A 27,716-nucleotide genomic window follows, 5' to 3' on the forward strand; every position below is an offset into this window, starting at 1 on the left:
CCATTATTGCCCTTTCCACTATGACCATCATTGCCCATTCCACCACCTCCATCATTGTTTTCTCCCTCACCACCACATCATTGTCCTTTCCACTGCCACCATCATTGCCTTTTCCCCCACTACCTCCATAATTTTCTTCTCCCCCTCCATCCCCATCATTGCCCTTTTCACCACCACCATCATTGCCTTTTCCCCAACCTCCCCATCATTGTGCATTCCACCGCCTCCATCATTTCCTCCTTTCCATCACCCCAATTATTGCCATTTTCACCACCCCATCATTGTCTTTTCCACCACCTTCATCGTTGCTTTCTCCCCCACCATCCCATCCAGAGGCGTATCTGGGGGGGCAGCCCGGCGGTCTGCAGTGTCTCCCCTGACTGCTGCATTCTGCCGCCCCCCCCAGACTGGGAGTTGGCTTTTCTCTGTGTTGGCTGTCAAGCTGACAGCCGGCGCAGAGAAGCTGCAGTGCGCTGGCTCCCAGGGATCAATCGCACTGTCGTCTGTACAGACGCGAGTAAAATTGAAGCTCTGACCGCCGGCAGCCTGATCAGGTCATGTGATCACGCTGCTGATGTCACTCGCCGGTGCCCAGAAGGGAAGAGCATCGGTGGTAATTGTGCTCCACTTTGGAGCTGAAGAAACCACCGAAGATTGAGGGAGGAGAGAGGGGGATTTGGAGTGGGGAAGTGGGGGGTACATAATGTGTGGGGAGATTTGGAGTGGGGATGGGGTGGTTATTTAATGTGTGAGGGATTTGGAGTGGGAATGGGGGGCACTTAATGTGTGGGGAGATTTGGAGTGGGAATGGGTGGTGATTTAATATGTGGGTGGATTTGCAGTGGGGATTGGGGGTTATTAATGTGTGGGGAGATTTGGAGTGGGGATGGGGGTTATTTAATGTGTGGGGAGATTTGGAGTAGGGATGGGGGTTATTTAATGTGTGGGGAGATTTGGAGTAGGGATGGGGGTTATTTAATGTGTGGGGAGATTTGGAGTGGGGATGGGTGGTGATTTAATGTGTGGGGAGATTTGGAGTGGGGATGGGGGTGATTTAATGTGTGGGGTGATTTGGAGTGGGGATGGGGGTTATTTAATGTGTGGGGAGATTTGGAGTGGGGATGGGGGTGATTTAATGTGTGGGGTGATTTGGAGTGGGGATGGGGGTTATTTAATGTGTGGGGAGATTTGGAGTAGGGATGGGGGTTATTTAATGTGTGGAGAGATTGGAGTGGAGATGGGGTTATTTAATGTATGGGGAGATTTGGAGTGGGGATGGGGCTTATTTAATGTGTGGGGAGATTTGTAGTGGGGATGGGGGTTATTTAATGTGTGAGGGATTTGGAGTGGGGATGGGGGTTATTTAATGCGTGGGAAGATTTGGAGAGGGGATGGGGGTTATTAAATGTGTTGGGAGATTTGGAGTGGGGATGGAGGTTATTTAATGCGTGGGGAGATTTGGACTGGGCATGGGGGTTATTTAATGTGTGGGGAGATTTGGAGTGGGGATGGAGGGTTATTTAATGTGTGGGGGGATTTGGAGTAGGGATTGGAGTTATTTAATGTGTGGGGAGATTTGGTGTGGGGATGGGGTTATTTAATGTGTGGGGGGAGATTTGGAGTAGGGATGGGGGTTATTTAATGTGTGGGGATGGGGGTTATTTAATGCGTGGGGTGATTTGGAGTGGGGATGGGGGTTATTTAATGTGTGGGGAGATTTGGAGTAGGGATGGGGGTTAATTAATGTGTGGGGAGATTTGGAGTGGGGATGGGGGTTATTTAATGTGTGGGGAGATTTGGAGTAGGGATGGGGGTTATTTAATGTGTGGGGAGATTTGGAGTGGGGATGGGGGTTATTTAATGTGTGGGGAGATTTGGAGTGGGGATGGGGGTTATTTAATGTGTGTGAGGGATTTGGAGAGGGGATGAGGGTCATTTAATGAGTGGGGAGATTTGGAGAGGGGATGGGGGTTATTTAATGCGTGGGGAGATTTGGAGAGGGGATGGGGGTTATTTAATGTGTGGGGAGATTTGAAGTGGGGATGGGGGTTATTTAATGCGTGGGGAGATTTGGAGAGGGGATGGGGGTTATTTAATGTGTGGGGAGATTTGAAGTGGGGATGGGGGTTATTTAATGCGTGGGGAGATTTGGAGAGGGGATGGGGGTTATTTAATGTGTGGGGAGATTTGGAGTGGGGATGGGGGTTATTTAATGTGTGGGGAGATTTGGAGTGGGGATGGGGGTTATTTAATGTGTGGGGAGATTTGGAGTGGAGATGGGGTATTTAATGTGTGGGAGAGATTTGGCGTATGTGGGGATGGGGGTAATGTGTGTGGGGGATTTGGAGTGGGGATGGGGGGATTTAATGTGTGTGGGGAAATTTGAGGACACAAAATGAAGAGTATGTATGAGGAAACAGTATGGGGGATAGTTGCAGACAGTGTGGTGAGTGGGGGGATGGGTGCAGACAGTATGGGGAGCGAACGAGTAAATGTATGTGAACACAGTATGAGTAGCGATGGGAAAAATGTATGTGGACACAGTATGGAGAGTGAGGGTGATGGGATGTGTGCAGACACAGTATGGGGAGTCGGGTATGTGTGAGCAGACAGTATAGAGAGTGAGGGGGTAAATATATGAGGAGACACTATGGTGAACAGGGGGATGTTAGAGGAGACAGTATGAGGAGGGAGGGGAATAGTGTGAGGCGACCGTATAGGGGGAGAAAAGTGAGTGTGCACAGAATAGTGACTGAGTAGGGGTGGCGTAGCATTGGGGGACTGTGTAAGGGTACAGCCAGGAGGTGACAGTATACCAAGGAGGGGGGCCTGTGATGAAAAGGTACTGTATAGAGACTGAGCCCTATAGGGAAGGCACAGTGTGAGAGGGCAGTGTGTAAAGGTATCCCAGCCTGAAAAGGAGAGGTCAGTGCGACCAGCATGTACCAAAAGAGGGACAGTGTGTGGTCATATTTTGTGCAGACAATATAGTGAGGGGCAATTATTTATTCAGGGTACATTCAGGAGCATTATAATGACACTTCTATCTTTAAGGGCATCGTGTGGAGATTTGCTGCAGAAGACCGGAGAAGATGGAAGTCTGCAGAGTCGAGATGTGGATGAGAAAACTCATCATGGGGTCTGGACAAGAAGAAGAAAAGAAGGAGAGCAACTCCAGAGACGACGTCACCTATAAGGTACCTGAATGTAAATATTTGTGATACTGACATATTCTCATGTTTTTATTTATATTAGGAGCATTAAAGGGGTTCTCCAGGTTTGTGCTGAGTCTGCAGACATTCTATGTGACTGCATATTTCTGAATTCTCACAGTGCTCACTGAACGCTGTTAGGATTCTCTTGTGCTGGTAATTTACATACATGCGGTCACATGCTGACTAGACATGTGTGGCCTCACTCAATGAAAATGAACGGAGCAAGGCCGGGCACGTCTAGTCGGAATGTGGCCAGAAGTATACAAATCACATACTTGTGCTGACATGACTGTATATTGGCAAGGGAGAATCCTAAAAGTGTGCAGTGCATTCGTTGTGAGAATTCAGAAGCTGCAATGTCAGGATTCAGCTCTGCAGGTTCCAGTAGTCATCACATGGACACTTCACTCATATGCGATTTTCATACCTATGGTCCTGTGATAATGAGCTTCTCTTCCTGCTTCTCTCTGTTTCTCACTGAACATTGAGAGCATTAGGATGAACAGCTGCAAATTGCATGTGTGCTGGGGGGTGCCGAACCGAATTCTTGCCCCGGGTGCCAGGAAGCCTAGATACGCCTCTGACCCCAACCATGCCCTCTGTCACCCCCATCATTGCCTTCTCCCCATCACCCCATCATTGCCTTCTCCCCATCATTGCTCTCTTCTCCACCTACACACAGACACACACAGCACCTTTCACCTGTCTGTACATTCCCCCGCAGCGCTACACACACATCACCACTCATCTCTACACACACACACACACGTATGTACACAAACACACACAGCATCTCTCACCTCTCCGCATGCTCTCTCACAGCCGGAGCATCACCGTCAGCTTCCTCTCTCTGATACAGCCGCGGCGCTAAATGAAGATGTCATCCAGCCGCAGCTGACTGCTGTCTGAGACGGGAAGCAGGACGGATTGCTGCAGCTCCGCTGCCATTTTCTCTTGTAGGCAGCGGAGCTGCAAGGATCTCTCCCTGCCCACTGCACATGAGGGAAATCTGGCCAGGGGCCCCCCCAGAGCCTGGGGGCTGGATAAACAGGTCAGATTGCCCTCATTATTAGCCGCCCTGCAGGGGCCCCCTGGAGCCTCTGGGCCCCTGTGCAGCCGCATCGGCCGCACATGCGGTATGTCCGTCCCTGCTTATCTTATCCATTCTGCTGTGGTGTGTTGACAAGATTTGCAGCCTTTTCAGCTATATATATGATGGGGACAATTCTCAGCCTCTGCAATATATGAACATAACTTTACTCTTTACTTATATACACCTGAAATCACCTTTGAAATTATTTAGTGCCATATTATTTAGTTACCGTAGGTGCATTTTAACCACTTGCCCACCCACGCGGAAAATGTTCTAAATCGGAGGCTGTCATTTGTTGCACCTTGACATACTTTTTTGCCATCATGAACTTGCAAGTGCAGTGAGAGGACCAAGAAGATCAGCGGCAGAAGAGAAGCTCTAATACATAACTCAGAGTGACTGCAGACATATCAGTTTTGACTGGACAGCCCCTTCATTGGATTTTTCCATTACATATATATTGATGACCTATCTTATGGATAGGACTTCAATGTGACATCGATGGGGGTCTGACACCTAGCACCCTCATGGAGTAGCTGCTATATCCTCTGGTAGCGGGCTGGATGCAAACAATGCACAGAGCAGACCCTCACAGCACTGTACACTGTTTAGTGACTGCTGCCGAGTACAGATCTGCTACTTTTCTTTTCAATAAGATATGCTCTGCAGTACCGGGTAGCCGCCACTACTGTTTATATCCAGCAGCCAACGCATGTGATTGCAGCTGATTGGTGGAGTTCTTATACTGATGATCCATCAAAAGGCTAGTTCATCAATAAAATGTACTGGAGACCCCTTTAAACCCCCAAAAATGTCCTGTTACTTAAGAAGTTAAGTAGGCTTTCAGACCCCATGTTTCATAATTTCAGAAAAAAATACAGGTTCTTACATAGCTACCCTCAGAGTTCATCACGCCTCAAGCTGCACCTGTCATTCGCATCCACTACTGATTCTGGATGTTATCTGATTGGCACATCACACACAGCGAGATCGCTAGCGAGATCGCTGATTTTGTCACGCATCAGCGATATCTCCAGCGATATCGCTGTGTGTGATGGGGATCAGCGACCAACCCCCCAGCCGAGTATCGCTGATCGTGCAGGATCGTCCAGGGCCATTTTTTGATCGTTGGTCTCCCACTGGCCAGCACGCATCGCTGCGTGTGGCAGCGAGAGACCAGCGATCAGCAACGCTGGTTTCCAACGTAAACATCGGGTAACTAAGAGCCGCGCGGCTCTTGGATACCTGCTGTTTACCCTAGATACCAGCGCACGCTGGTTTCCAATGTAAACAGCGGGTATCCAAGAGCCGCGCGGCTCTTAGATACCCTCTGTTTACATTGGAAACCAGCTTGCTCGCTGGTCCTGATTGCTGGAGGGGCTGTCTATGTGACAGCTCACCAGCGATCACCTATGTCCCAGCGATCCCATCCATGTCGGATCGTTGGTGGGATCGCTGGGACATCGTTATGTGTAACGGGGCTTTAAGATGGCCAGAGATTGTCTGCTCTTGTCACATGTTATTACTTTGTCAGCAAATACAAAAATGAAGTGGCAGGGGGCCAAGTAGCAGCAACATTTTTAAACAAATGAGACAAAACGAAGTCATAAAGTTTCTTTTTAAAACATGGTCATAAGCCTGTAAAAAAGTCTCTATGGTCAGAAACACAAAGCATGATTTTGATAAAAATATAAATATAATTTATTACACTCCAACAGCCCTAAATAATGTCAAAGAGTAAACAGGTGTTCATGTTTTATCAGGCAAGAAACCAAATGCTGCATTGAGGTGTAATCAGCTTGTAACAATCCAGGGGGTGATCGCTGGTCATGTGGGCAAAGTTGGTCCACATACAGGTGCTTCGCTCAAAATTAGAATATCATCAAAAAGTTAATTTATTTCAATTCTTCAATACAAAAAGTGAAACTGATATATAGCGTCATTACAAACAGAGTGATCTATTTCAAGTGTTTATTTCTGTTAATGTTGATGATGACTTACAGCCAATGAAAACCCAAAAGTCATTATCACAGTAAATTAGAATACTTTATAACACCAGCTTGAAAAATGATTTTAGGATCCGAAATTTTGGCCTAATGAAATGTATGCTCAGTAAATGCACTCAATACTTGGTCGGGGCTCCTTTTGCATCAATGCGTCATGGCATGGAGGCGATCAGCCTGTGACACTGCTGAGGTGTTATGGAAGCCCAGGTTGCTTTGATAGCAGCCTTCAGCTCGTCTGCATTGATGAGTCTGGTGTCTCTCATCTTCCTCTTGACAGTACCTCATAGATTCTCTATGGGGTTAAGGTCAGGTGAGTTTGCTGGACAATCAAGCACAGTGATACTGTTGTTTTTAAACCAGGTATTGGTACTTTTGGCAGTGTGGACTGTTGTGAGTTCATTTTCCCCTTCACCTTTGATGTCTGATGAACTCCCTCTGCTGGTGAAGAGAGGTAGTGAAATTGATTGGGATGGGAAGAACCTGTCATCTGAACAGGCGGAGTGTGATTGGACATCTGAAATTTCTGAGTGGATATAAGGCAGCCGACGCCCTGCAGGGTTTGCTGGTGATCCTTTCTGCTCTGAGCTCTGGCATCCAGTTTTAGTTCCTGTCTACTAAAAGCTAAGTTTTTGCCCTGCTATTATTCCATGAGATTTTGTCTGGTTTCCTTAGTGTTTGTATTCAGCCAGTCCTGGTTGGGACTGGCTGAATTCCATTTTTGTCTCTGATCAGTTGATCTCTTTGCTCTGTTTTCAGAATATACCTGAGTGCTGATATAGTGATTTTGAAGTCTAGCGACTTCAGGGCCTTTTTTCCTATCAGACGGTTGGGACATTTTTGTAGGGTTTTTTGCGGATTGCAGCCAGCAACTTTTCTGTCCTGTCCTATCTAGTTAGTTGGGCCCCATTGTTTGCTCAGCCTGTCTTTCTGTCTGTGTTTGTGTTTTCATCTGTTTTTCACCGACAATACATGTTGGGGGCTGTCTATTGCTTTGGGGTCTGCTCTGGGGCAGTTTAGTTTTCCCCTTTCTTTCTTTAGGCTTATGTAGTTCTCCGGCTGTGACGAGGGGTCTAGGGCACCGTAGGAACCCCCCACGGCTACTGTTAGTTGTGGTGAATAGGATCAGGGGTCTGCAATCCGATAGCTACCAACCTCTCCGGTTTTCTGGACTTAGCTTGTATTTTTGTTTTCTCCTCCTCCGGTGACTCATTCATAACAGAATCACCAGCCATACCGCAGATTCTAGGGTACTCAATAGCAGGAAAGAATTGTAAAAAAAAAAAAAAGTGTCAGAATTTTTTTTTGTGTATATTTTTTCCCTTATTTCTCTGAGGCCGTAGGAGGAATTTTTTCTCAATGGAGATTAAGCAATTGTCTGATTGTGTGGAGCAGCTTACTGCTGAAGTGCGGGGAATTTCCGCCTATCTTGCTCATTCACATGCTGCTGAACCAAAGATCCCTGCTCCTGATGTGTTTTTTGGGGATCGGTCTAAATTTCTGAATTTTAAGAATAATTGTAAATTATTTTTTGCCTTGAAGCCTAACTCATCGGGGAGCTCCGCGCAGCAGGTTAAAATTGTCATCTCTTTGCTGCGCGGCGATCCCCAGGATTGGGCGTTTTCTTTGAAATCTGATGATCCTATTCTGACTGATGTGAACGCATTTTTTCAGGCCTTGGGGTTGTTGTATGATGAACCTAATGCTATTGATCAGGCTGAAAAGGCCCTGTTGGCATTGAGCCAGGGTCAGGATTCTGCAGAGTTGTACTGTCAAAAATTCCGAAAGTGGGCGGTCCTTAGTACCTGGAATGATGGTGCCTTGGCAGCTCTCTTTCGGAAGGGTTTGTCAGAAACCGTAAATGATACTATGGTGGGATTTCCTGTTCCCTCTGGTCTTGACGATTCTATGTCATTAGCCATTCAGGTTGATTGGCGTTGGCGTGAACGCAAAATTGTACGAGAGGTGTTGCCACCTGTTGAACAAATGTCTGAACCTATGCAATGTGATAGAGTTTTGTCTAAAGGCAACGTCAGGAGTTCAGAAGGCGTAATAAGCTGTGTTTTTTCTGTGGAGATGCCTCTCATATGATTTCTGTCTGCCCTAAACGAGAGAAACGTTTTGCACACACATTTGCTGTGGGTGGTGTTCAACCTAAGTTTCTTGTGGCAATTACTCTGATCTGCTCCCTGTCCACATTTTCCGCTAAGGCTTTTGTGGATTCGGGAGCAGCTCTGAACCTGATGGACTTGGATTTTGCTAAACGTTGTGGGTTTCCTATGACACCTCTGCGGACGCCTATCCCTTTGAGGGGTATTGATGCTACTCCTTTGGTGAAGAATAAACCTCAGTTTTGGACCCAGGTGGTAATGCGGGTCGCCCCAGACCATCAAGAAAATTGCAGATTTTTGGTGTTGCATAATTTGCATGATACCATCGTTCTGGGGTTTCCCTGGTTGCAAATCCATAATCCAGTTTTGGATTGGAAATCTGTGTCTGTGGTGAGTTGGTGTTGTCGTTGTGCCCGTAGTGACGCTCCTGTTTTCTCCACCTCTCCCCAGTCGCATGATGCTCCTGACTATTTGGCTGATTTTTATGATGTATTTAGTGAGAATGAGTCTGCGTCTTTGCCTCATCATAGGAGTTATGACTGTGCAATTGAGCTGAGCCCTGGGTGTAAATTTCCCAAGGGTCGACTTTTCAGTTTATCTGTACCCGAGCAAGCAGGGGGATGAATGGAAGACGGCATTTAATACTCCGGGGGGACATTTTGAGTACCTGGTGATGCCTTTTGGGCTCACTAATGCCCCTTCTGTCTTCCAGTGCTTCATGAATGATATTTTCCGAGATTTTGTGGATGAATTTTTGATCATCTATCTGGATGATATTTTGATCTTCTCCAAGAATTGGGACTCTCATGTGGAACATGTTCGGACTGTGTTCCGGATTTTGAGGGAGAATTCCCTGTATGTCAAGGGATCGAAATGCCTTTTTAGTGTACAGAGGATTTCATTTTTGGGATTTATTTTGTCTCTGTCAACTATTGAAATGGACCCGGCCAAGGTGCAGGCCATTTATGATTGGGTTCAGCCCACTTCTTTGAAGGCCCTCCAGAAGTTTTTGGGTTTTGCTAATTTTTATCGTAAATTTATAGCTAATTTTTCTGGTATTGCCAAACCATTGACTGATTTGACTAAGAAGGGTGCTGATGTGCTGAATTGGTCTCCGGAGGCTGTTTCTTCCTTTCAGGAGCTGAAGTGAAGGTTCACTTCTGCCCCGGTTTTGCAGCAACCTGATGTCTCACTCCCGTTTCAGGTAGAGGTGGACGCTTCTGAGATTGGTGCAGGAGCTGTTTTGTCCCAAAAAGATCCTGTAACATCTAAAATGAATCCCTGTGCTTTCTTTCCCCAAAAGTTCTCCCCATCCGAACATAACTATGATGTGGGGAATCGGGAACTGTTGGCCATGAAATGGGCATTTGAGGAGTGGAGACATTGGTTGGAGGGAGCTAAACATCAAGTCGTGGTCCTTACTGACCACAAGAATTTGATTTACCTGGAGTCGGCCAAACGCTTGAATCCTAGACAGGCTAGGTGGACCTTGTTTTTCACACATTTTGATTTTGTGGTCTCTTTTCTTCCGGGCACTAAGAATGTCAAGGCAGACGCCCTCTCTAGGAGTTTCTTTGCTGATTCTCCTATTGTGACCAAGCCTGCTACCATCTTAGGTGAGGGGGTAGTTCTTTCTGCCATCTCGCCCGATTTGAGACGTGCTCTGGAAGAGTTTCAGGAGGACAAACCAGAGCGTTGTCCCATTGGAAAATTGTATGTTCCTGACCAGTGGAGGAAGAGAGTGATGTCTGAGGCTCATTGCTCCGCATTGGCTGGTCATCCAGGTATTTTTGGTACTAGAGATTTGGTGAGTCGGTCTTTTTGGTAGCCCGCCTTGTCTCGTGATGTCAGGAATTTTGTGCAGTCCTGTGGGACTTGCTCCCGGTCTAAACCTTGTTCTCACTCTAGTGGGTTGTTGATGCCTTTGCCGGTGCCCAGGAGGCCATGGACCCATATTTCAATGGATTTTATCTATGATATGCCTGTCTCTCAGAGAATGACTGTTATTTGGGTAATTTGTGATAGATTCTCTAAGATGGTCCATCTTGTACCACTCCCTAAGTTGCCATCTTCCTCAGAGTTGGTGCCCTTGTTTTTGCAACAGGTGGTTCGCTTGCACGGGATTCCTGAGAACATTGTATCTGACAGAGGAGTTCAGTTTGTTTCTAGATTTTGGAGGACTTTCTGTTCCAAGCTGGGAATTCAGTTGTCCTTCTCCTCTGCGTTTCACCCTCAGACCAATGGGCAGACGGAGAGAACAAACCAGACTTTGGAGTCGTATTTGAGATGTCTTATTTCTGCTGATCAGGATGATTGGGTTTCATTTTTGCCCTTGGCCGAATTTGCTTTAAATAATAGAGCTAGTTCTGCCACTTTGATGTCACCTTTTTTTTGTAACTTTGGGTTTCATCCTCTATTCTCTTCAGGGCAGGTGGAGTCTTCTGCCTGCCCAGGTGTTGACACTGTGGTGGAGAGAATGCACCAGATCTGGAACCAAGTGGTGGATAAGTTGTCTCTCTCCCAGGAAAAGGCCCAGCGGTTTTCCAACCGGCATAGGACCATTGGTCCCCGGTTTAAGGTGGGAGATATGGTTTGGTTGTCATCAAAGAATATCTCTATGAAGGTGGCTTCTCCAAAGTTTAAACCTAGATTTATTGGACCTTACAAGATTTTGGAGATTCTTAATCCGGTCTCTTTTCGATTGGCTCTTCCTGTTACATTCAAGATCCATAACGTGTTTCATAAGTCTCTATTAAAGAGGTTTGTTGAGCCAGTAGTTCCTGTGGTGGCACCTCCTGACCCTGTATTGGTTGAAGGTAATGTGGAATATGAGGTTGAGAAGATACTGGATTCTCGTCTGGTTAGACGGAGACTCCAGTATTTGGTTAAATGGAAGGGTTATGGCCAGGAGGATAGTTCTTGGGTCCCTGCATCCGATATTCATGCCGATAGATTGGTTCGTGCTTTTCATCGGGCCCATTCTGATCGCCCTGGTGGCGTGGATGAGGGTTCTGTTGTGAGTTCTTTTTCCCCTTCACCTTTGATGTCTGATGAACTCCCTCTGCTGGTGAAGAGAGGTAGTGAAATTGATTGGGATGGGAAGAACCTGTCATCTGAACAGGCGGAGTGTGATTGGACATCTGGAATTTCTGAGTGGATATAAGGCAGCCGACGCCCTGCAGGGTTTACTGGTGATCCTTTCTGCTCTGAGCTCTGGCATCCAGTTTTAGTTCCTGTCTACTAAAAGCTAAGTTTTTGCCCTGCTATTATTCCATGAGATTTTGTCTGGTTTCCTTAGTGTTTGTATTCAGCCAGTCCTGGTTGGGACTGGCTGAATTCCATTTTTGTCTCTGATCAGTTGATCTCTTTGCTCTGTTTTCAGAATATACCTGAGTGCTGATATAGTGATTTTGAAGTCTAGCGACTTCAGGGCCTTTTTTCCTATCAGACGGTTGGGACATTTTTGTAGAGTTTTTTTGCGGATTGCAGTCAGCATCTTTTCTGTCCTGTCCTATCTAGTTAGTTGGGCCCCATCGTTTGCTCTGCCTGTCTTTCTGTCTGTGTTTGTGTTTTCATCTGTTTTTCACCGACAATACATGTTGGGGGCTGTCTATTGCTTTGGGGTCTGCTCTGGGGCAGTTTAGATTTCCCCTTTCTTTCTTTAGGCGTATGTAGTTCTCCGGCTGTGACGAGGGGTCTAGGGCACCGTAGGAACCCCCACGGCTACTGTTAATTGTGGTGAATAGGATCAGGGGTCTGCAATCCGATAGCTACCAACCTCTCCGGTTTTCTGGACTTAGCTTGTATTTTTGTTTTCTCGTCCTCCGGTGACTCATTCATAACAGTGGACAGTTGCCAAGTCATGATAAAACACAGTGGACCTACACAAGCAGATGACATGGCTCCCCAAACTATCACTGATCGTGGAAAGTTCACACTAGACCTTGGAGATCAAGGTCCCAGAGTCTGGAGGAAGATTGGAGAGGGACACAATCCTAGCTGCTTGAGGTCTAGTGTGAAATTTCCACGATCAGTGATGGTTTGGGGAGATATGTCATCTGCTGGTGTAGATCCACTGTGTTTTTTCAAGACCAAAATCAGCGTAGCTGTCTACCAGGAAATTTTAGAGCTTCCCTCTGCGAACAAGCTTTTTGGAGATGGAAATTTCATTCTCAAGCAGGACTTGGCCCCTGTCCACACTACCAAAAATACCAATACCTTGCTTAACCCATTAACGTCCATTGACGGGGATAGCCCGTCATGGCAGGATGTCAGTTCCCGCATCAAGATGGGCTATCCCCGTCATGCCTTTGAACTACCACTGCATGTAAACACGCAATGGTAGTTCAGTGCCGACAGCTGTCTGTGACAGCTGAGAGGCACAGCAAGGGGTGCAGGGACCCTTGCAGTCGGTCCCTGCACCCAGAACGCTGCGATCGATCAGTCAATCTGCCTGACCGATCACAGCGCGATTGGGCAGGAGATGCTGAAATTTCAGCATCTCCTGCCCGGTAAGTGCAGGAGTTCAGCACTGCAGTGGATCAGCTTCCTGCACTTACAGCCAGGAGCGGCATCCGCACCAGCCCTGGCTGTAAACCCCGAGTGCTGCAATCGAGCGTTCATGGGGAGGCAGAGGGTCAGGGGCTCCCTCTGCGTCAGATCGGAGTCCCCGCGATGTAATCATGGGGCCCAACCTGTGCCGTGATGACTCGGGGTTGTCATGACAACATACGGGTCATCCAGTTACGGAAAGCCTCTGAAACCACGCTCACAGCATGGTCTCAGAAGCTTTCTGCATAGGGAATAATACATTGCAATGCTGGAGCATTGCAATGTGTTATACCTGCATCAAAAGTAAAAGTGAAAGTTCCATAAAGGGACAAGGTAAAAAAAAAAAAAACAACATAAAGAGTCCTGTTACCCTTGTAAAAATAAAAATTGGGTGTGAAAAGATAATTTTTGTGGAAAGAATATGATTTTTTAGTTTTTCGGCTCTACGTTATAACCTTCTGTGAAGCCCTTGGGGGTTCAAAGTGCTCACCACACATTTAGATATGTTCCGTGGGGGGTCTAGTTTCCAAAATAGTGTCAATTGTGGGGGGTTTTCACTGTTTAGGCACATCAGGGGCTCTCCAAATGCGACATGGCATCCGATCTCAATTCCAGCCAAAAAGTAAAATGGCGCTCGTTCCCTTACGTGCTCTGCCATGCTCCCAAATAGTGATTTACCCCCACATATGGGGTATCAGCGTACTCAGGACAAATTGCACAATAACTTTTGGGGTCTTGTTACCCTTGGGAAAATAAAATTGGGGGTGAAAAGATCATTTTTGTGGAAAAAAAATATGATTTTTTAATTTTACGGCTCTACGTTATAACTTTCTGTGAAGCCCTTGGGGGTTCAAAGTGCTCACCACACATTTAGATAAGGTACTTGGGGGGGGGTCTAGTTTCCAAAATGGGGTCACTTATGGGGGGTTTCCACTGGTACATCAGGGGCTCTCCAAAAGCGACAAGGCGTCTGCTCTCGATTCCAGCCAATTTGACATTCGAAATCTCAAATGATGCTTCTTCCCTTCTGAGCATTGCTGTGCGCCTAAAGATTGGTCTTCCTCCACACATGGGGTATCGGTGTACTCGGGAGAAATTGCACAACAAATATTGTGGTTCATTTGCTCCTGATACCCTTGACAAAATAAAAAAATTGCGTCCAAAGAAAATTTTTTGGGAAAAAAATTTAAATGTTCATTTTTTCCTTCCACATTGCTTCAATTCTTGTGAAGTACCTAAAGGGTTAATAAACTTCTTGAATGTGGTTTTGAACACCTTGAGGGGTGCAGTTTTTAGAATGGTGTCACTTTTGGGTGTTTTCTGTCATATTGACCCATCAAAGTGACTAAAAATCTGAGGTGGTCCCTAAAAAAAATGGTTTTGTAAATTTTGTTGTAAAAATGAGAAATCGCTGGTTAACTTTTAACCCTTACTACTTCCTAACAAAAAAAAATTTGATTCCATAATGATGCTGATGTAAAGTAGACATGTGGGAAATGTTGTTTATTACCTATTTTCTTGTGACGTATCTCTCTGATTTAAGGGCATAAAAATTAAAAGTTTGAAAATTGCAAGATTATTAAAATTTTCGCCATATTTCCATTTTTTTTTCATAAATAAACACAAGTCATATCGAAGAAATTTTACTACTAACATGAATTACAATATGTCACGAAAAAGTAATGTCAGAATCAGCGGGATCCGTTGAAGCGTTCCAGAGTTATAACCTCATAAAGTGACAGTGGTCCGATTTCAAAATTAAGGCCTGGTCATTAACCTACAAAGTGGCTTGGTCCTTAAAGGGTTAAAAACAACAGTATCACTGTATTTGATTGGCCAGCAAACTCGCCTGACCTTAACCGGTATTGTCAAGAGGAAGATGATACCATGCTTCAGCCCTGGTATTGCAGTCTACTACTGTATGAATCCCCCTCCTATACTACATACACCTGCTGGCATTTGTTGGCTATGGGTGCAGTCTCCCTTATCTAAATATGTGCAGACCCTTGTATCATCCCCTCTGTATTACATATACCAGTTGCCATACACCAGCCCAGGTATTCCAGTCTCCATATATATGTTTATATTATATACTTCACAAATCACATACACTTTGTTGCCAATTTCCAGCCTTGGTTTTACAGTCTCCTATGTCTCTCATTCCATTTCACTTAAATCTGATGCCATGATCCAGGCCTGGTATTGCAGATTACTATTTTATATGCAGTTCCTTATATTTCTCCCTCTATATTTCTTACACCTGCTGGCACACTGAAGCTCTGGTGTTGCAATCTCTTGTCTTCCATTATATGTACAGATCACATATCTCCCCTCTGTATTATATACACCCACTCCAGCCTTGATATTGTGCTCCCATACATGACTAATTATATATACACTTCACATGTCTCCATCTCTGTATTACATACACCGGCTGCCATGCTCCAGATTTCATTCTGTAGGCTCTTATAATATATATATTATATATATACTGTTATCATGCTATAGATTTGATTGTTCATTCTCTTGTAGTATGTGTGTGTACATACTATATATATATATATATATATATATATATATTGCAAGAAATAAGAGGCTGCAAAATCAAGTCTAGATATATATACATATATCTATATGTATGTGTGTATATACAGCCATCAATGTAATAAATAGAGTGTTCATGTAACGCTGCAAGAACAGGTAACCAATGAGTATGTGTAAAAATACAGACACAGAGGGCTATTAATAGCATGAAGAGTGTGAGAACAGATGATACGAGGGTCCTGGTTTTGAAGAAAATTTTGAATGGGCAACACAGGGATAGTTAGATAAGTATGTTGAGGCGGTAGACCAGTCTGACGAAATGCGCTTTTACGGCACACTTAAATCTGTGGATATTGAGGATTAATCGAATTGTCCTGGGTATTGCATTCCAAAGAATTGGTGCAGCACGCAAGAAGTCTTGGAGACGGGAGTGGGAGGTTTGGATTATTGAGGATGTTAAGCTTAGGTCATTAGCAGAACGTAGGGCACAGGTAGGTTGGTAGACTGAGACAAGGGAGGAGATGTAGGGTTGTGCTGAACCGTGGAGCGCTTTGTGAGTGAGAGTGATAAGTTTATATTGAACTTGGGAGTGGATGGGTTACCAGTGCAATGACTGGAACAGGGTAGAGGCATCAGTGTAACGGTTGGTGAGGAATATCATCCTGGCTGTTCAATTCAAGACAGATTGGACAGGAGAAAGTTTAGTACGAGGGAGACCGATTAGTAGAGATGTACAACAGTCCAGAAGAGAATGAATAAGAGCTACAATAAGAGTTTTTGCAGGGTGAAAAGAAAAGGTTGAATTCTAGAAATGTTTTTGAGGCGTAGATGACAAGTGCAAGACAGTGATCGGATGTGGGGGTGAATGAAAGATCTGAATCAAGCATGACCCCAAGACAGCAGGCATTTTGCTGGGGAGTAATGGTAGGACCACACATGGAAATGGCAATGTTGGGCATAGGTACAGTACATTAGTAGAGAGAGGAAACACAAGGAGTCCAGTTTTTGACAGGTTAAGTTTCAGATAGAGGGAGGACATGATGTTGGAGACAGCAGTAATGGCCCTTTCTCACATAGCGAGATCGCTGAAGCATCACCGATTTTGTGACGCAGCGATCTCGCTACATGTGACACGCAGCGGCGACCGGGCCCCCGCTGCGATATCACTGATTGTGCTCGAATGGCCTGGGCCATTTTTTCATCGCTGGTGTCCCGCTGGCCAGCGTGCATCGCAGTGTTTGACGCCAAAGAGCGATCTCGTTGGCGACGCAGAACACATGGACGCAGGCGGGAGTCGTCTGAATAGCAGCTGTGTGACAAGATACCGACCGGCGAGGTCGTTGTATGGATCGCTGCTGCGTCGGTGAGTATATCTGTCTGACAGCTCATTAGCGACGGACCAGCGATCCTGACCAGGTCGTATCGTTGTCGGCATCGCTGGTGCGTCGCTAAGTGTATCGGTGCCCTAAGACAACCGCTGGTGTTTTGTAATAATGTAGTTGTGATGTCAGGAGTAGAGGTGTATAATTGGGAGTCATCAGCATAGAGATAGTGCTGGAAAACAAATTTACTGATTGCTCGTCCAATGGGGCAGTATACAAAGAGAAGAGGAGGGGGCCTAGAACTGATCCTTGCGGAACCCTGACAGAAGGGGAAAAGGAGAGGAGCCAGCAAAAGTTACAGTGAAGGGGCGGTCAGAGATGTAAGAGGAGAACCATGAGGGAATGGTGACCTTGACACCGATGGAGTGGAGCATAGTGAGGAGGAGCTGATGATCCACAGTGTCGAATGCTGCAGAGAGATCCAGGAGAATTAGCATGGAACAGTGACCATTAGATTTTGCCGTTAGTAGATCATTAGAGACTTTAGTGAAGGCAGTTTCAGTAAAGAGCGTGAACCGAATTGTAGAGGGTCGAGAAGAGAGTTATCTGAGAGATAGCGGATAAGACGGGAGTGGACCAGTTGTTCCAGGAGTTTAGAGATGAAGGGAAGATTAGAGACAGGTCTATATTTAGCGGCACAGTTTTGTTTGAGGGTTATTTTTTTAAGCAATGGATGTATGCTGGCGTGTTTAAATGAGGAGGGAAAGATAGCGGAAGAGAGAGATGGTGAATATTTTTGCTAGGAGAGTTGCGACAGCTGGGGAAATGGACTAGAGGAGATGTGAGGGAATAGGGTCACTGGTGCAAGTACTAGGGTGATAAGATGCAAAGAGCCTGATCACTTCTTCTTTTGTGACTGGTTCAAAGACAGAGAGTGAGCTAGATGCAGTGGGAGAGGGAGAACAGTGCATGGTATGAGGGGATTGGAAGAAAATTTCCTGCCAGATATGGTCAATATTTTCTTTGAAATAATTGGCCAGATTGTCAGTGCTGAGATCCGTGGTTGGAGCCTGCACTCTTAGGGTACCGTTACACTTAAAGATGCACCAACGATCCTGACAACAATACGACCTTGTCAGGATCGCTGGTGAGCTGCCAAACAGGCAGCTTCACCAGTGATCAGCACCAGCGAGGACGCTGGTAACTAAGGTAAATATCAGGTTACTAAGCGGCTAATCGGGTTACTAAGCGGCTAATCGGGTTACTAAGCCGCTTAGTAACCCGATATTTACCTTAGATACCAGCTCCCAGCGCCTGCTTAGAGCGCTGGGAGCCTCGCTGATCGTTGGCTCCCGCTGCCACACGCAGCGATGCGCGCTGGCCAGCGGGAGAGCAACGATCAAAAAATGGCCCAGGACGATAGTGCACGATCAGCGAGGCCCGGCGGGGGGGGGGGCGGTCGCTGATCCCCGTCACACAGAGCGAGATCGCTGTGGCGTCACAAAATCAGCGATCTCGCTAGCGAGATTGCTGTGTGTGACAGGGCCTTTAGATTGAGGAGAGAATGTAAAGTGTCAAAGAGACACTTAGATTGTGAGGTGATAAGAGAGTTGGAAGTATGTTTGTTTGGAGAGGTGAAGGGCAGAATTGGAATATTTTAAACATAATCTTATAATGGAAGAAATCTTTGGGCAGATTGGATTTTCTCGAGATGTTCGGTGCACCTGGAGCACCGCTGTAGGAAACGTGTTTGCAGCGAGTGACAGGGTTGTCGCAATCTGTGCCGAGTTGTTATATGTATAGGATGTACAGTTTCATCTAGGGCACTTTGCAGTATTTTATTATAATGTCTGAGTGCAGAGTCAGGACATGAGAGGAAGGAGATTGGGGCCAATGATGACTGCAAATTCTTCATAAGTTTCTGGGTGTTAATGGGCTGTAAATTTCTATATTTGTGGAAAGTGGGGGTGTCCTGAGCGGGATGACAGTTCTTGACAGAGAATGACAGAAGGCTGTTGTAAGAGAGCAGGAGAGGAGAGTTGGTAAAATCATGCACTGAGCAGAGTCGGGAGAAGACCAGGTCCAGGGTATTTCCACCTTCATGCGTAGGAGAGTTGGTAAGCTGTGAAAGGCAGAAGGAGGTTATAGATAAAAAGGTGAGTGGCAGATGATGAGGGGTAAACTAGTGATGAGCGAGTATACTCATTACGCGAGATTGCCTGAGCATGCTCGAGTGATCTCCGAGTATTTGGATGTGCTCGGAAATTTAGTTTCTGTCGCCATAGATGCATGATTTGCGGCTGCTAGCCAGCCTCAATACATGTGGGGATTGCCTGTTTGTTTGCAAATACACATCCACCTCTGTTCCATATACACCTCTGTACTATACAGTATACACACACACCTCTATATCATACAAACATCTCTGTACTATATACAAATCCACCTTTGTTCCATATACCCCTTTGTACTATATACACATACACCTCTATACCATATACACCTCTGTACGATATACACATACACCTCCGTACTATATACACATACACCTCTGTACCATATAAATATACACCTTTGTACCATATACACATTCACCTCCGTACCATATACACATATACCTCTGTACTATATACACCTCCGTAACATATACATACACCTCTGTACCATACATACACCTCTTTACCATATACATACACTATATAAACAGACATCACTGTAGCATATACATGCACCTCTGTACCATATTCACATACACCTCTGTACTATATACACCTCCGAAACATATACATACATCTCTGAACTATATACACAAACGCCTCTATACCATATACATACACCTCTGTACACATACGCCTCTGTACCATATACATACACCTCGGTACCATGTACACATACAACTCTGTACCATATACATACACCCCTGTACTATACATACACCTCTGTATCATATATACACCTCCATACCATATATACCTACACCTCTGTACTAAATACACATACACCTCCCTACCATATACATAGACCTCTGTACTATGTACATATATATACAGTGGGGAAAAAAAAGTATTTAGTCAGTCAGCAATAGTGCAAGTTCCACCACTTAAAAAGATGAGAGGCGTCTGTAATTTACATGATAGGTAGACCTCAACTATGGGAGACAAACTGAGAAAAAAAAATCCAGAAAATCACAGTCTGTTTTTTTTCATTTTATTTGCATATTATGGTGGAAAATAAGTATTTGGTCAGAAACAAAATTTCATCTCAATACTTTGTGATATATCCTTTGTTGGCAATGACAGAGGTCAAACGTTTTCTGTAAGTCTTCACAAGGTTGCCACACACTGTTGTTGGTATGTTGGCCCATTCCTCCATGCAGATCTCCTCTAGAGCAGTGATGTTTTTGGCTTTTCCCTTGGCAACACGGACTTTCAACTCCCTCCAAAGGTTTTCTATAGGGTTGAGATCTGGAGACTGGCTAGGCCACTCCAGGACCTTGAAATGCTTCTTACGAAGCCACTCCTTCGTTGCCCTGGAGGTGTGCTTTGGATCATTGTCATGTTGAAAGACCCAGCCACGTTTCATCTTCAATGCCCTTGCTGATGGAAGGAGGTTTGCACTCAAAATCTCACGATACATGGCCCCATTCATTCTTTCATGTACCCGGATCAGTCGTCCTGGCCCCTTTGCAGAGAAACAGCCCCAAAGCATGATGTTTCCACCACCATGCTTTACAGTAGGTATGGTGTTTGATGGATGCAACTCAGTATTCTTTTTCCTCCAAACACGACAAGTTGTGTTTCTACCAAACAGTTCCAGTTTGGTTTCATCAGACCATAGGACATTCTCCCAAAACTCCTCTGGATCATCCAAATGCTCTCTAGCAAACTTCAGACGGGCCCGGACATGTACAGGCTTAAGCAGTGGGACACGTCTGGCACTGCAGGATCTGAGTCCATGGTGGCATAGTGTGTTACTTATGGTAGGCCTTGTTACATTGGTCCCAGCTCTCTGCAGTTCATTCACTAGGTCCCCCCGCGTGGTTCTGGGATTTTTGCTCACCGTTCTTGTGATCATTCTGACCCCACGGGGTGAGATTTTGCGTGGAGCACCAGATCGAGGGAGATTATCAGTGGTCTTGTATGTCTTCCATTTTCTAATTATTGCTCCCACAGTTGATTTCTTCACTCCAAGCTGGTTGGCTATTGCAGATTCAGTCTTCCCAGCCTGGTGCAGGGCTACAATTTTGTTTCTGGTGTCCTTTGACAGCTCTTTGGTCTTCACCATAGTGGAGTTTGGAGTCAGACTGTTTGAGGGTGTGCACAGGTGTCTTTTTATACTGATAACAAGTTTAAACAGGTGCCATTACTACAGGTAATGAGTGGAGGAAAGAGGAGACTCTTAAAGAAGAAGTTACAGGTCTGTGAGAGCCAGAAATCTTGATTGCTTGTTTCTGACCAAATACTTATTTTCCACCATAATATGCAAATAAAATGAAAAAAAAACAGACAATGTGATTTTCTGGATTTTTTTTTCTCAGTTTGTCTCCCATAGTTGAGGTCTACCTATGATGTAAATTACAGACGCTTCTCATCTTTTTAAGTGGTGGAACTTGCACTATTGCTGACTGACTAAATACTTTTTTTCCCCACTGTACCTCTTTACCATACATACACTTCCATACTATATACACATACACCTCTGTATCATATACACATATACCTCTTTACCATATACATACATCTCTGTATCATATATTCCATATACACATACAGCGTCGGACTGGAGCACCTTGGGCCCACCAGAGAAAATCATTCTTGGGGCCCACTATGTAGCTACATAGAAAGAAATACAAGACCACCAATTGTGCGGTAAAACGCGCTAATATCTGGGTATAATATAAGGCAGTACAGGTCTTAGTTATGTAGCAGGAGTTGGGGTAGCCTCCTCATAGAATATAATGCAGCCATCTCATAGAATATAATGTAGCCCCCTCATAGGGTATAATGCTGCCCCCCTCATAGGGTATAATGCTTCCCCCACTCATAGGGTATAATGCTTCCCCCACTCATAGGGTATAGCGCACCCCCTCATAGGGTATAACGCTGCACCCTCATAGGGAATAATGTACCTCCTCATAGAATATAATGCTGCCCCCTCATAGGGTATAACACTAGATAGATATATAGATAGATAGATAGAAGATAGATAATGGATAAATAGATAGATATAGAGATAGATATATAGAAATAGATAGCTATAAATAGATACAGATAGATAGATATAGATAGAGATAGATAGAGATTGATAGATAGGTAGATAGATAGGGGATAAATAGATAGATCGATGGATAGATGGATAGATAGATATGAAGATAATAGAGATATATATAGCTATAGATAGATATAGAGATAGATGGATAGATAGATAAAGGATAAATAGATCTATGGATAGATGATAGATAGATGGATAGATAGATATAAAGATAATATACATATAGATAGATATAGATAGCTATAGATAGGTATAGAGATAGATAGACTATCTATATCTATCTCTATATCTATCTATCTCTGTATCTATCTATCTCTATATCTATCTCTCTATCTATCTAAATCTATCTCTATATCTCTCGATCTATCTCTATATCTATCTCTATATGTAAGATAGAGACAGATATAGAAATAGATAGAGATAGATATAGATAGATATACAGATAGAAATAGATAGATATAGAGAGAGATATAGATAGCTAGAGATAGAAATAGATAGAGATAGATAGATATAGAGATAGATAGATAGATATAGCTATATAGATAGATAGATAGATATAGAGATAGATATAGAGATAGACAGATAGATAGAGAGATAGATATAGAGATTAATAGATATAGGGATAGAGATAGATAGATATAGATAGATATACAGATAGAGATAGATAGATATATAGAGAGATATAGATAGAGATAGATAGATATAGAGATAGATAGATATAGAGATAGATATAGATAGATAGAGATAGATAGAGAGATTGCTATAGGGATAGATATAGAGATAGATATAGAGATAGACAGATATAGAGATAGACAGATATAGATAGAGATAGATAGATATAGAGATAGATAGATATACAGATAGAGATAGATAGATATAGAGAGAGAGATATAGATAGATAGAGATAGATAGATAGATAGATATAGAGATAGACAGATATAGAGATAGATAGATAGAGAGATATATATAGAGATAGGTAGATATAGATAGATAGATATAGAGAGAGATATAGATAGATATAGACAGAGATAGAGATAGATATAAGATAGAGATAGATAGATATAGAGATAGATAGAGAGAGAGAGAGATAGAGAGATTGATATAGGGATAGATAGATATAGAGATAGATAGATAACTAGAGAGATAGATATAGAGATAGATAGATAAATAGAGATATAGAGATAGATAGATATAGAGAGAGATATAGCTAGATAGAGATAGAGATAGATAGATATAGAGATAGATAGAGAGATATAGAGATACTTTAGATAGATAGAGAGATAGATAGATATAGATATAGAGATACTGTAGATATAGAGATAGAGAGATACAGTAGATATAGAGATAGATAGATATAGAGATAGAGAGATAGATAGAGAGATAGATAGAGAGAGATAGATATAGAGATAGATATACAGATAGAAATAGATAGATAGATATAGAGAGATAGAGAGATAGACAGATATAGAGATAGATAGATAGATAGATATAGAGATACTGTAGATAGATATAGAGATAGATAGACATATAGAGATAGACAGATATAGAGATAGATAGATAGATAGATAGATGGATAAGATAGATAGATGAATATAGAGATAGATGGATATAGAGATAGATAGATAAAAAAAAATCACAATACTCACCTCTCCTCCTAACTCCCATGCTGATGCCGGCTTCAGACTCAGGAGCTGTCCCATCTGCCAGACACACAGCGGGTGCACGATGGTGACGTCATCGCGCACCGGCTGTGAGTCAGGAGCAGAGAGGACTGATGGGAGAGACGCTCTCTCTTCCACTGCAATTGAGGGCGGGGCCTGCTGCCTAGGCTGGGGGGCGGGGCCCCGGGGAGTGGAGACCGAGAGTGAAATGATATTCACTGAATATTCATTTCTCTTTAGCAGCGGGGACAGGGGCTCCTGCCTCCTGACACCCGCTGCTGCTCCGCTGGCACGGGCCCCCATAGCAGCTGTGTGGCACTGGCTGGGAGCCCCTGGAGCAGTGGGGGCCCAAGGCAACTGCTGGCCCTGTATGCCGCCAGGGCCCACCAGATGCCAGGGCCCACCGGAGAATCCTCCGGCTCCCCGGTGGGCCATTCCGACGCTGTACACATATTACATATACACAAATTCCAAAGCCAGCTTCTCCACCATGACAGAAGACCGGCTTTCCACCCTCCTGTCAAGATCACACCTCACCACTTGCGCGCTTGACCCGCTCCCGTCGCACCTCATCCCTAACATTGCCACAGTCTTCATCCCAACTCTAGCACACCTCTTCAACCTTTCACTTACAAATGGTGTCTTTCTCTCACCCTTCAAACATGCCTCAATCACACCTATCCTCAAAAAGCCCTCCCTCGACCCATCCTCTGTATCTATCGCCCGATATCTCTTCTCCCTTACGCCTCAAAACTACTGGAACCTCATGTATATCTTGAACTGTCCTACAACCTCTCCTCCTGTTCCCTTTTTGACCGGTTACAATCTGGCTTCCGACCGCAACACTCAACTGAAACTGCCCTAACTAAAGTCACTAACGACCTACTAACTGCCAAGAGCAAGCGACACTACTCTGTCCTCCTTCTCCTGGACCTGTCTTCTGCCTTCAACACCATGAACCATTCCCTCCTGCTACAGATTCTCTCATCTCTTGGCATCACAGATTTGACCCTATCCTGGATCTCATCATACCTAACAGACCGAACATTTAGTGTCTCCCTCTCACACACGACCTCCTCACCTCGCCCCTTGTCTGTCAGTGTTAATCAAGGCTCAGTCCTAGGACCCCTACTCTTCTCCACCTACACCTTCGGCCTGGGACAGCTCATAGAATACCACGGTTTGCAGTATCACCTCTACGCCGATGACACGCAGATCTACCTATCTGGACCTGATCTCACCTCCCTACTGACCAAAATCCCACAATGTCTGTCTGCTATCTCAGCCTTCTTTTCTGCTCGCTTTCTCAAACTGAACATGGACAAAACAGAATTCATCATCTTTCCCCCATTTCACTCTACCCCTCCACCAGACCTATCCATCAATGTCAATGGCTGCTCGCTTTCCCCAGTCCTGCATGCTCGGTGCCTTGGGGTGATCCTCGACTCTGCCCTCTCTTTCAAACCACATATCCAAGCCCTTGCCTCCTCCTGCCGCCTCAACCATGAAACCACAAAAACACTAGTGCACGCCCTTATCTCCCGCCTCAACTACTGTAACCTCCTACTCTCTGGCCTCCCCTCTAGCACTTTGGCACCACTCAAGTCCATCCTACACTCTGCTGCCCGACTATTCCCCAGCCTCCCCCCTATGCCAGGCCCTTCACTGGCTTCCTATTGCCCAGAGGCTCCAGTTCAAAACCGTAACCATGACATACAAAGCCATCCACAACCTGTCTCCTCCATGCATCTGTGATATGGTCTCCCGGTACCTACCCGCACGCAACCTTCGATCCTCTCAAGATCTCCTTCTCTACTCCCCCCTTATCTCTTCTTCCCACAACCGCATACAAGACTTCTCACGCGCTTCCCCCATACTCTGAAACTCTCTACCCCAACACATCAGACTCTCACCAACAACAGAAACCTTCAAGAAGAACTTGAAGACCCACCTGTTCCGACAAGCCTACAGCCCACAATGATCCTCAGTCTACTGAACCACCGCACAACCAGCTCTATCCTCTCCTAGTGTATCCTCACCCATCTCTGTAGACTGTGAGCCCTCGCGGGCAGGGTCCTCTCTTCTCCTGTACTTATGTGTCCCTTGTCTTACACGTTTATTGTACCTGTCTATATTTCCCCTTTACACATGTAAAGCGTCATGGAATAAATGGCGCTATATAAATGTATAATAATAATATACACCTACACCTCTGTACCATTTACATACACCTTTGTACTATATACACATACACCTCTGTACCATATACATATACACATACACCTCTGTACTATATATACACCTCCGTACTATACAGTATATACCTACAACCTCTGTACTATATACACATACACCTCTGTACCATATACATACACCTCTGTACTATATACACATACACCTCCGTACCATATATACCTACACCTCTGTACTACATACGCATACTGTTAGGAACGGTGGAACGCACTAAATAAATATTAAAGTGCGTTCGCCGCTCGGCGTCCACCGTGCAATAGGTGTTAAAACCGCTGCTAAACAATGGCAGATGCGCTATATGGCGGTATAATGCGCTAGGGTTCAACGTCACCCGATGAGCGCGGGGCGGACTCTGTTAAACTCACAGAGGCGCTGTAACAAAAACATACAAGTATGCACTGAGCCAGTTAGACTTCACCGGACTCAGTGAAATTGCACGCATGGTATCTGGTCACAGGACACGGTTCCAAGACAGGGGACAGGGTCCGTCTAGACCTACCATGCGTGCGGCGTCGCTGCTGTGGACGCCAGTAAGTGCTGCTACATGCAGCGCGGCGGCAGACAGTCGCTAAGCGATGGTGCCTTGAGAGACGTCACACCACCGGACGCTAGTGCAGAGGTGTGGTGTGCACAGTGGCATAAGGCTTGCCACTGACTGGCGTGGACTCTAACTATAGTTCCCTATCCACATGCGTAATATCAGAGGGAGGGGAATCTTAATGAGTCAGTCACCAGAATCATACATCCATCACCATTCACACATCTAGCAAGAATAGCCTATACTAGCGCATGGCCGAATGGCCATGCGGCCCTTTTATAGCCGTGCGCTGCCGGGACCTTCCACATCTCTGAGATGGACCAATCAGATCAGGAGAAGGACCTGAGCACGTGACTTGCCACCGGCAAGGGACACCGTAACCCAGCCGACCTCTGTTTAGAGGATCTACTCCGAGCACAGGAGGCGCATGCCTGAATATATTTTTTAGTGTCCTGAGCCCTGTGCGGCCACCAATAAGAGCTAGCCAGGAGTTTTGTGGTATGCTTGTAACCAAAGTGACCACCCACCCTGGACGCGTGTGCCCACGCGAGAACCTTGGACCGCAGGTGAGGCGGAACAAAGGTTTTGCTCAGTGGCACTGGTTCAAGGACGACAGGAGCAAAGAACTTCAGATTCCCATTGAGGGGTGCGGAATGATCCGGGGGCACCTCCAGGGAGGCTATTTGAACACTGCCCCCCATGCACCTTCCCACACAGTCCTTGCTCCAGTCCAGTATACTCCCCGAGGACCACTCAATATGGGGAGAATGGCAACGTAACCAGGGGAGTCCGAGAAGCACCTGGTTGATGCCCTTAGGAATGATGAGCAGTGACAACGTCTCGCGATCAGACGGGGAGATTGAGAACTCCAGGGGTGCTGTCTGGTGGGTGAGACGGTAAGGTAGATCCGTTAACCACCCTAACAGTCACGGGGTGAGGAAGTGGCAACAGTGGAATGGCGTGCTTTTGGGCAAAGCTCTGCCCCAGAGTCCACTGTGACCTCTACCTCCCATGAGGAAGCCCCGCTATCTAACGTCCCTCGGAATACTGGTTTGGAGGAGAACGTTTTCATATTAGGTAGATCTCCACCAACTGCCACTGGAGGTGAACGTTTTTTCGACCGCTGCAGACACCTATTAGTGAGGTAGTCCCAC

General features: G+C 45.2%; 1 protein-coding gene across 6 annotated transcripts in view; it reads left to right on the forward strand.

The window, feature by feature from the left end:
* The window catches only part of SHANK3 (SH3 and multiple ankyrin repeat domains 3), a 609,395-nt gene that overhangs the window by 161,361 nt on the left and 420,318 nt on the right, over positions 1–27,716 (forward strand). The window contains exon 1 of one of the 6 annotated variants that reach the window (XM_073579311.1): positions 2,399–3,197. The exons of 3 other annotated variants lie outside the window; for them this stretch is intronic. In XM_073579311.1, the coding sequence (XP_073435412.1) occupies positions 3,093–3,197 (105 nt within the window). In that variant the 5' untranslated portion in view covers positions 2,399–3,092. Of the gene's footprint in view, positions 1–2,398; positions 3,198–27,716 lie in introns of those variants that run through there. 2 more of the 6 variants (XM_073579306.1, XM_073579310.1) reach the window with 2 other exon arrangements.

This window comes from Dendrobates tinctorius, unplaced genomic scaffold (genome assembly GCF_039654945.1).
Source record: "Dendrobates tinctorius isolate UK_male_01 unplaced genomic scaffold, ASM3965494v1 ptg000062l, whole genome shotgun sequence".
In the NCBI taxonomy this organism is placed as follows: domain Eukaryota; kingdom Metazoa; phylum Chordata; class Amphibia; order Anura; family Dendrobatidae; genus Dendrobates; species Dendrobates tinctorius.